The sequence below is a fragment of the Hevea brasiliensis genome, chromosome 14, assembly GCF_030052815.1.
Source record: "Hevea brasiliensis isolate MT/VB/25A 57/8 chromosome 14, ASM3005281v1, whole genome shotgun sequence".
Lineage (NCBI taxonomy): Eukaryota > Viridiplantae > Streptophyta > Magnoliopsida > Malpighiales > Euphorbiaceae > Hevea > Hevea brasiliensis.
In genome coordinates, this window is record NC_079506.1 from 29,288,445 (window position 1) to 29,299,517 (window position 11,073).

Genomic DNA, 11,073 nt, shown 5'->3' on the forward strand with positions numbered 1-11,073 from the left:
ACTTGTTGAGAACTTCCAAAAGATGATGAATTGACTATCATACTTAGATCTTTCATATTCCTTGCAAGCACATTTATGAGTGCATCAAATTTGGCATTGATTATATTGAATGGATCAAGCTCATACATTCCTGCAACTTGCTCTTTTGCGTTGGAGTTGAACCTCTTGGATTACTCCACAAATGAGTGCTCTTTGCAATTTTCTTTGATAATTCATAAGCTTCATTCTCATGCTTCATTATAAATTTACCTCCAGTTTGAGCATCAATGATCCTTCTAATTGCAAGAGTAACATTTGTGCAGAAATTTTGATTAATCATCCATTTAGGTATGGCATGATGTGGACATTGTCTCCCTAACTCCTTCCATCTCATCCAAGACTCATAAAGAGTCTCATCTTCTCTTGGTCTAAAAGCTATCATCTAATTCCTTAACTTTTATGTTTTTCCTAGTGGGAAATATTGAGCTAGAAATGCATCAATAAAATCTTCCCAATTTGTGATTGAGTTATAAGGTAGAGAATCAAGCTAATCTAAAGCTCTATCCTTTAAAGAAAATGGAAATATTAAGCCTTGCTGCATCATCAGACACTCTTGATTGCTTTTGCATATCACAAATCATAGTAAACTTCTTAAGATGAGTATGAGGATTTTCTGAAAGATGACCCCTAAATGGAGAATTCTGAATCATTTGAAGTATCCTAAAATCCAGCTTATAGCTATTAGTGTTAATTTTTGGTCTTGCAATGCTCTCCCTCAAGTCATCAAAACATGGAAATACATGATCCATCATACTTCCCCAAGGTATAATAACATTGACAATTTCTTCTTTACGAGCATCATTCTCATTGTTTTGATTATCACCGCCATTACCATCAATTCTAACTCTTTCTTCAGCCATTTCTGTTTCAATTTCAGCTGCTCTTAAAGCTTCTTTTCTTTTTTTGGTTTCTTTCTTATTGGCTTAAAAAAATTTCTCAATTTCAAGATTAAATAAGAGAGATGTGTGACTTGTGTTTCGAGCTCTTCACATAAAAGATAAAAAAAAAATACCTAAAAAGAATAACAAAACACAAAGTGAAAAGATAATATAAAAATAAAAACTATAAACAATTAAAATAATCAAGAATTTAATCTTAAACAATCAACTCAAATGGTGCCAAAAACTTGATAAGGACTCACTATAAGTGCATGAGTCATTCAAGTAGTATAGAAAAAAGATATCGTTCTCACGAAGAGTTGTATTTTCAATTGAATTTTTTATGTAAAATAAACTATATTAAATTGCAATATAATCAAACAAATAAGAGAAATTGAGAATTTAAAGTTTCAAATATGAAAATGCAAGGCTCAATGCAATAAATAACTATTTTAATAATTGACTAAAGAAAGAAATTGAGAAATTAATAATGAAAATTGATGAAATGAGATTTATCTAAGTGCTCAAAATTAAAATTTCAAGCAACAATTGTAATGGCCCGGCCCACTAGTGATATTGTCCGCTCTGGGCTGAAGCCCTCACGGTTTTAAAACGCGTCACTAGGAGTTACGAACCACCAACTTATAAACCCAGCATCTCTCTCGTGTTTTGCCGATGTGGGATTTGCCTAAGGGACCTTTCTCCCCCCCTTTCAGGACTCAGCATCCTTGCTGAGGTTTGCCCCACCATCGCCCAAGAGGACACGCGAGCGGCTCTGATACCACAAATGTAATGGCCCGGCCCACTAGTGATATTGTCTGCTCTGGGCTGAAGCCCTCACGGTTTTAAAACGTGTCACTAGGAGTTACGAACCACCAACTTATAAACCCAGCATCTCTCCCGTGTTTTGCCGATGTGGGATTTGCCTAGGGTGTTACAATCCACCCCCCTTACGGGACTCAGCGTCCTCGCTGAGGTTTTCCCCACCATCGTTCAAGGTTGCATGCGGAGCGGCTCTAATACCACAAATGTAATGGCCCGGCCCACTAGTGATATTGTCAGCTCTGGGCTGAAGCCCTCACGATTTTAAAACGCGTCACTAGGAGTTACGAATCACCAACTTATAAACCCAGCATCTCTCCCGTGTTTTGCCGATGTGGGATTTGCCTAGGGTGTTACAACAATTGTAAAAGATGATTCCGAAGTTAAGGGTTCATATTCAAGTAAATTTAGAATTTTCCCTAGTTAGCCCAATTTATAAAATCTATATTTAAAGGAGATCGATTCTAAAATCTTTTGAAATCTCTTTTGAGTGAAATAATGAGTGTCTTGATTAATTAAATCCTACTTTTGTGAAGTTTAAAATTATCCAAAACCTATTAAAATCTTTAATAAATCTATAAACCCTCTTAATCTTTAGTTTGTTTATAGATCTAAGTTAATTACGTCTAATTTCCTAATTATCTATCACTTGGTTTTCTCCTTTCAGTCCTTCAACCAAGGATTAAGAACATAACTTAATGGGCCCTACATTAAGCATGTCAATAAGCATACAAGAAATAGATTAAACCTTATAAATTTCATTAAATTGGAACTAACTCAGTTTAAATGCACAAAAGTAACTCAAATATTATATCCCCAACTCCAGAATCTAAAAAATTACTCACAATCCGTGTTCATTATAAGAAAATCAAGGTAGAAGAAGGAATAAAACATGAAAAATAAACTAAAACGTGAAAAACTCGATGTTTGGCATGAAGAAATAGTGAAGAAGATAAAGATTCCAAGCTCTGTAGGCAAAAATGATGTGCTCAACTCGTTTCTCTCTCCTTTTCCTTCAATTGTTTTGTCTTTTTTTTTCCCAAAAAGCGATGTAAGAAAGCTTTTATATCTCCTAACAAAACCCTAAAATAAGCTAAAAATGGTGTGAGTGAGGTCATTGCACATGTGTAATAATTTGCCACATTAGCTGATTTACGTAAAGATGCATAACTAGTGGAGTGCTTGTGTAGGATTTTATGAAGAACTAGGTCTAGGAAGGAAGGTTGGAGATGAGTTTGCATGGCCACGCACGGCCCTGTGCACATTTATGCAAGTTTTGAAATTCTTCCCGTGATACTACATAAGCAGTTGCACAGGTTACGTAGCATCTTGTGCTACTCTCAATAGACTTTAGTTGTTTTCCTAGGCTCTTGCATAAGCAACTACATGGGCATGCACGAAGATGTGCAACTTTTTGTAGACTTTAGCATTTCTCCTATTTTCTTAATCCAAGTTGCATAACATTTTTCAAACATGCAATTGACTTTTAATTCTTCAAAAACACCATTTAACCTATAAAAACAAGAATAAATTCACAAACTAAACTAAAATTAACAAATATAAAAAAAAAAAACTAATTAAGTAACTAATGAAATTAACTAAAAGTAACCAATAAAAGGATAAAATGACTATAAAATCTAGCCTAAATAACTCTATGATATGCATATATCAATGGTGTTGTTGTAATTTGTGTTATTTTAAAATTAGTTATAATGTGTTGTAAAATGTTTTTTCTTGTTATTTTGTATTACTAATGACTATGGACTCATGAAATGATGTATTCTGAAAATAATTGAGATTTAGAACAGGCATTATAAAAGTTGAGCTCGACCTCGAGCTGACCAAAATCAAACTTGAGCTGACCAAACTTAAACTCTAGCTTATCAAACTTGAGTTCAAGCTTACTAATCTCGAGTTGGTCATACTCGAACTATAGCTTATTGAACTCGAGCTTATCAAGCTCGCATTCGAAATCATTTAAATAAGCTTATCAAGCTTGACACAAGCTGAGCATGAGCTTGGCTCGTTAATATAATCAAACGAAATTAAAACTAGTCGAGCTAGAATCAAACTTAAATTTAATATATTTCAAATGAATTGAGCTTGAGCTTTAATTTTAAAGCTCTAAACAAGCTTGAGCCTAAAACATTTACTTGCAAACCAAGCCTGAACAAGCCAAAACTCGACTTGGCTCTGTTTAGTTACACCCCTAAACATGACTTTAAAGTCAAGTAGTACCAAATCACCCCTGGACTTACATAGAGTGTGTGAGTGTTGCCCTCAAACTATAATCAATCTGATTGTCATGCAAGACTCAAATAGAGAGTCTCTAAATGATTTATTTAGGTCCTAAAGAGAGATATTTATAGAGTTTAGTACTAATTAGGAAGACCAAATCCTAGCTTGAATAGGAAAAAACTTTACTTTTTGACCAAACTTCCTAACTAGTGTGATCCTTTCCCTCTCTTTCATTCTCCAATTTGGGTATGAGAAATATGGCTGCCTATTTTTATTTTTATTTTATTTTTAATTATTTTATATTATTCTATTCCTATTTTGGCCTAATTTCTCCCTAGGGGTAAGAACATGTCCAAGTTCACTTTCTACCTGCTTGTGCTGGAAGAAATGGGCTTAAAGTAAGGTCCTATTGGCCCTTGCTTCAATTGGCACTCCCTAGGTTCACTTTGGTTCAGTGTATCTCTAGGTTAGGTCCAACTAAAACACAGAAGGTCCATGTCTTTGCTTACAGGCCTATTAGACCTACTAAGCTATTTGCATTTTTTTCAATTAGTTTTATATTTTTATTTTATTTTTTATTGACATATTATTATTATTATTATTATTATTATTATTATTATTATTATTATTATTATTATTATTATTATTATTATTATTATTATTATTATTTGCGTAAAAAACATCTCATTCCATCTCTTTAGTGTCTTTAGGCACTTTAAATCCTTTCATTGTCGTCATTATTGGGTTTCTCACTACCTCATATATGCAAGTCCTTAGGTTACTAAAATTAGGAGTCTACACAAATCTTAACTTGCATGGATATCTCTAAAGCAAGCATTAACTAAAGCATTTAATAACATCAAGCATCATTAATACAAAATTTAAAAGTTGGAAGAGAAAATTTATACAAATGAGTGATAAGGGTTATCTCAACCCTTAAAAGTTAGAAGTTGTATATAATTATGTAACTTATATAACCTATCTTATTTGTACCTCTAGAGTTTTCCTAACTGGACTTGTACATCTATTTATACGCAATATCAATTAATATATCCCTAAAACTCACCTCTAGTAACTATTTGTTATGGAAGGCACACATCTTACCTTTACTATTTGGATACAACTTAGCCAACCATATTGATGGCACTCAAGCTTCACCACCCCAAATGCTTGAGAACAACACACCAAATCCAGCATACTCAATGTGGTTTTAACATGATCAATTAATGCTCAGTTGGATATCTCATTCATACTTGAACCACTGCTACCGTAAGTCATTGGCATAAATTTAGCAAAGGTTGTTTTAACTTTCAATACCCTAGTAAAAAAGCTGAATCCTAGTGCCATTTTTCCCTGATCCTAATCCTAAGACTTGTCTTAAGTTGCCAATTTTAGTGGTTTTTAGCTCTGTTTTTTTTTCACATTAAATAACTTATATGTGGAAATTATTTTCCATGGAAATTGTTTTCTAAGAAAATATTTTTCATATTTTTCAATGTTTGGTTACAATATTAAACTAATAATATATAATTATATTATACATGTACAATGTAAGTGTTTTCAAATTTTAATAAGATTGTTAAAGTCCAAAAAATGATTTTCTCTTTAGAAAAAGAAGAAGTCATTTTCCTTAAAAATGACTTGATTTTACCTTCATTGATTCATTTTCTGAATATCCCAAATGCTAGAAATACAAAAAATATTTTTCAAGAAAATATATTCCACAAAACATGTGAAAATAGTGCAAGTGGGGTCTAATTGCTTATTTATTCTTAAGAAACTTATCTATAATTAAAAAAAAAAGTCCAAATAAATCTCTCAACTTTTCATCGAAGTTCAAATAAGCCCAATTTAATCTTTTTGGTCAAACAATTCAGAACTTTGCATTTATATCCAAATAAATTGATTTTTTTAAAAATATATATTTTTTAAATTTTTACTAAAAAAATATTATTTTTTTTATTTTAAATATTAAAAATTATTTATTATTTTTAATTAAAATTAAAAATTAAAGAACAAAAAATTAAACACTCAACCCCAAATCTACAATCCAAATTCACGAGGAATCTGGCTCTTCAATTCAAAATTCTCGTTCATCCTTCTCCATCCCTATTTTCCATTTTCTCTAGTAAGATCACCCACTCATCGATAACCTCGCCTTTAAGGATATTCATATTGACCCTTTTACCTCTCTCTCTGTATAGATCTTCCTCCCTCAGTCCACTCTCAATCCTCTTGAACTTAATTATAAGCCCAACTAACTTAATTCCAAGTTTTTGTAAATAATTGGAGCTGCTACCAGAAGAAAAGAGGGGTGCTTTGTGCGGTGGTGGTGTCATTGAGTTGCAAAAAGGTCGAACTTATGCAAGTATCAGTGTCATTTAGTAGCAAAAAGGAGATTGGAGATGCTTTGATAGTTAGAAAGTGAAATATGGGTTGTATTTGATTTTTCTGGGTTTGTATGTGTGAAATTCTAGATTTATGAAGGAGAATGAGTTGAGTTTGTGTTTAAATGTGTTTGAATTTGTGAAATTTTCGAATTTGAATTTTTGTTATTGGTGTTTTTTTTTCATTTTTTAATTTTTATTTTAATTAAAAATAGTGTATAATTTTTAATATTTAAAAATTATAGAAATAATATTTTATTATTAAAAAAATAATTTTGTTAGGTCTAGACTTTTTTGAAGTTAAATGCAAAGTTCTAGGTTTATTTGGCCGAAAAGATGAAATTAAGTTTATTTGGACTTCAATGAAAAGTTAAGGGGCTTATTTGGAATTTTTCCTATCTATAATACCTAGGGTTGAGCATGGTTTGGTTTGGTTTCATTCTACTCCTGGGAGGAATCGAAGCCGTGCTAAAGTTCAATTTTTTTTTTCTTGGATCGGAATTGGAATTGAAAACCTAAAGAACCAAACTAAAAGTTTTGGTACGATTCTTTAGTTTTTCAATTTTGGCTCCAATTTTAATTCCTACTTAAAGAAAAAAAAATACATATTCCTTTGTTTTTTTTTTCCGAAGAACAACAATTCTAAACATCTACCATCCAAATATCAATACTCGTAATCAAAATAAAATACCAATAGAATAAAATAAAAGTAGCACTTTGTTGCTTTCAACAAAAAAAAAATGTTCAAATAAATCTTTGTACTTTTAGTCAAGATCAAAATAAGTCAAAAATCAACTTTTAATTAACTTTTAATTCAATTAAGGACAGAACTTTTTAATTAAGGGTAAATAAATCTTAACCTAATAAAATTTTTAATGATACAATATTATTTTCTAATTTTTAAATGTTAAAAAGTACTTATTATTTCAATTAAAATGAAATTAAAAAAAAAAATCAAACAACATGATGAACAAACCCAAAAAGAATAAACCCAACAACCAAAAACAAATCCAGAAATCATCAATAATCATTTGAAAAAAAAAAGAGAAATAAATTTAAAATAGCCAATCACACAGCAGCAAACCCCTTTCGTGTTTTCATGCTAGACGCCCCACTTTCTCTTCACTACATTCTTTCCAACCTCAAGCTCAGCCAACGACAACCAACGATCTCTCCTCCTTAGCAATGACGTCCTACGACATTAGGGGTGGCTACAAGAAGACCATCGTTGCAAGAAGGCCCATTGCAACAAGGTCAAATTACAACCCAGGTGAAACATCTTAACTGCTGAAACATCTCCTTCAATCGGAAAGCTCACAATATAACCCAGGTGAGACATTTCTGAGTAATCACCGGACAAAAGAAGGCAGCACCTTTACTTTTTATTTTTTCAGAGTTTATCGAAGAAAAGGAAGAAAGAGATGGTTGTGGTATATCTAGAAGGATCTGGATAATCGATTTGTTAGTTTGCAATTGAGACTCGGGTAATTTGAGGGTTTGTAGTTGGGTATATGTGGATTCCATGGGTTGTTTTGCTCTCTTTTATTTATTTATTTATTTTCATTTTTATTAAAAAATGTTTAATTATTTTTAAAATTTAAAAATATGAATTTAATAATTATTTTTAAAAAATTAAAAAAGTTTTATCTTTATTTGATATCAAAATAAAAATAAAATACAATAATTGAAGAGAAATCATCAAAGAACTTCCATGAGAGCGCATAATAATCCGATAATAATTATAAGACAACACCGAATGATAATTAAATATTCATAATTCATTTTCATTTAAAAAAAAAAAAAAACTCTCCAAAATACTTCTCCAAAATGATAGCAACTTCATTGTCAAACAATAAACATATTAGTAAATCAACACTTTCAATTAAATAAAGATCAAAACAAATGTTATGCCAACTTATTACTTACAACATCTAGCAATCTACTTCTTGAATATACAATTTATTTAATGAAATAGTTATATTTGACTCTCAATAGATAGGCTTGCTTGGATTTCTCAACCAAATAAAATTTGTTGAGTTCAAACCAAATAATTAGAAATTTATATATATGTTTTTTCATGAATATGTTGATTAAAACTTTAAAATATCGCTTTTAACTTGTTTGGGACAATTTAGTTGAAAGAGACCAATCCCTATGCATTGTCTTCAAGAAACAAGAAGAATATTACTTCATTATCAAGATTCAAGACAACTCTTTTAAACACTAATCCCTTATCTTCTGATCAATTCTTTTTAATTTAAAAAAATATATATTTTTTAAAAAAAATAAAAATCAAACAAGATAGTTTGAGAATTCAATTGATTTTTTTTTCTTACAAATGATTAATTTCAATAAAGCAATAATCATCAAATGTCTTGGTTCCATTTTATTTGGTCTAATTTAATGATAATCTGTCCTGAAACAAGAAGAGATTCTCTACTTGAGTCATTCAAGACGATGACTCCAGTCTTAGGGGTTCTTGGCTGATGCAATAGCAGAGACAATGGGACTTCTAATCACATGCGTTCCATTAACCTCGTTCCAGCTCAAGAATCCATAATTCCCAAAACAATCACTCTGTGGAGCAACACTGTCAACTTCCAAATTGATTTCCACAGTCAGGTTAAACTCTGCTTTGGTATATTTTCCCGGAAAGTTGACTGTTGATGGTTGCGCGACAACTTTCATGCCCGGGGGAGCTTCCACCACCGCGTTATAAATGGAGGCTGTATCTGCCACATTCAGCAACACCCTCCTGAAGGTAGAGGTAGTTGAATTAGTCTTGTTCAAGATGACAATGAAAGAAGGATAATTAAGATCCAAACTTGCATATTTGCAACTAAAATTCGATGTTCCTGTGATGATTTGGATCTGCTGGCTTGTGTAGTTCAATGCACAGAGATAGTTAATGTAATCCTCAACCTCAATATCATACACTAGTCCAGGGTCCATGGCCTTGTTAGGATTCAAGTGCCCTGCTCCAAAATCAAGAGGGGTACCAGCAACTGCGGTGGTCATATCAATGATTCTACCATTTGCATTGTCTGTAACATCTGCTGTAGTCATCATAGCTGATCGGATGGCAGCTGAGCTCCAGTCACGGTGGGTAGCTTTGAGCAGTGCAGCTACACCAGCTGTGTGGGGGCATGACATTGATGTGCCAGAGACAAGAGCATAATCTGTCAGCAAATAATCATGGTCACGAATCGGTGCGAAGCCCCTGTTAGGAACCCATGCTGCCAAAATAAGATACCCAGGAGCTAAGATATCAGGTTTCAGAATCCATGGGGATCTCCTATCGGGTCCTCGCGAGGAAAAATATGCTACTTTTGGAGCTGGCTTCGTGCCTAGTGTGGTTATACCAAACCTAACACTAACTGTTGCGTTTGTTGTATTGAGTATGTAAGTCTTTATTAAATCTCCATCTTTTGCGTTCGCTGTAACAAATGGCAGATAAAATTCAGCAGGTTCTTGGAATTCCCCATCGTCCGAACTGAAGATAGCTCCAGCAATATCTGTACCATATATGTCTTCAGATCGAAACACTGATGATTCATTATCATAGTCGCAGAAGACAAACTTGCCTGCAACATCTTTGGAATCTAAAGAGTTCCAATCACAGAGTTCCTTTCTTCTATTTCCATGTCCAAAATATAGAGGAATCCTAGAGATAAACAAATTCTCTGGATACATAGATATTCCAGTGACAGTAATATCCCCATCTCCAAGTGTAACACGGGCTCCCAATTCACGGTCAACAGTTCCAGCACCAACTGTTGTGAGCCAAGGAGCTCCATTGAGCATGGTGTATCCATGAGGGCCTGAATTTCCTGCAGAACATGTAACAAATATCCCTTTCTTCAAGGCTGCAAATGCTCCTATGGCTATTGGATTCTTAAAGAATGGTGTCTCTTTAAATCCCAAGGACAATGACATGATATCAACACCGTCTTCAATTGCTTGATCCATTCCAGCAAGTACATCAGTTGCTACAGCATCAATGACACGGATATCCTTGCTATAGAACCCCACTTTGTACATAGCTAACCTGGCTGATGGTGCCATTCCGGTTGCTGTGCCTTCAGCGTAACCAAAGTTGTTGACCCCGTGTAGCTCAAAATGAGCATTGATTTTGATGATAACAAAACTCAAAGAGAATCTATCTAACCTAACCTTTAAGTGATGTGTAGATTCTTTGTCTTATGCATAAAGAACCTTTGAAGTTGCATCTAAGAAGAAAAGATACTCAAAGGCATTCCAAGACAAATCCAAAATGAGAAAAAGACTATGGAAGCCAAGACTCAAAGAAAAGGTATGAAGAGTATAGTGTTAGAGTCTTAGGCCTTTTTGTGAAAAAGAATAGATGAGAATTTAGTCATATGGAGCTCAAAAATGGAAATTTATTTTCTGATTACTTTTTCTCATCATGACCTTGAACACAATTATTGAAATATTTTTTAAAGGTCTAAATCATTTTGCATTGCAAGTTGAGACATGCAGCTGTTGACTTAGTTTCCTAACTGGTTTGCTAAAATTTTCGGTTTGCTAATATGTTTGCTAAAAACATTAGTTTACTAACCAGTTTACTGACTGCTCCTAAAATTTTATTAGTTTGCTAATTTATCAGAGCTGCTCAACTTCGCACAAAAGGACAAAATAACGGCTATTTTGTCTTGGGCAGTGTGTGTAACGTTCCAAAAGGGTTTCAA

The 11,073-nt window shown here is 32.9% G+C and overlaps 1 protein-coding gene and 1 non-coding gene across 2 annotated transcripts; one reads left to right on the forward strand and one right to left on the reverse strand.

Moving 5' to 3' along the window:
* Window positions 1-329: 329 nt before the first annotated feature.
* Window positions 330-436, forward strand: LOC131173680 (small nucleolar RNA R71). The gene has a single exon (XR_009143994.1). It is a non-coding gene; the product is annotated as a small nucleolar RNA R71 (small nucleolar RNA).
* Window positions 437-8,833: 8,397 nt separating this feature from the next.
* LOC131172930 (subtilisin-like protease SBT3) lies at window positions 8,834-10,429 on the reverse strand. The gene has a single exon (XM_058134561.1). The coding sequence runs from the start codon at window positions 10,427-10,429 to the stop codon at window positions 8,834-8,836; it is 1,596 nt and encodes a 531-aa protein (XP_057990544.1).
* Between the last annotated feature and the right edge of the window lie 644 nt (window positions 10,430-11,073).

What these genes read in the sequence shown, in the direction of transcription:
- LOC131172930 (XM_058134561.1), bottom strand. Translation starts at nt 10,429, where the DNA reads ATGGCACCATCAGCCAGGTTAGCTATGTACAAAGTGGGGTTCTATAGC.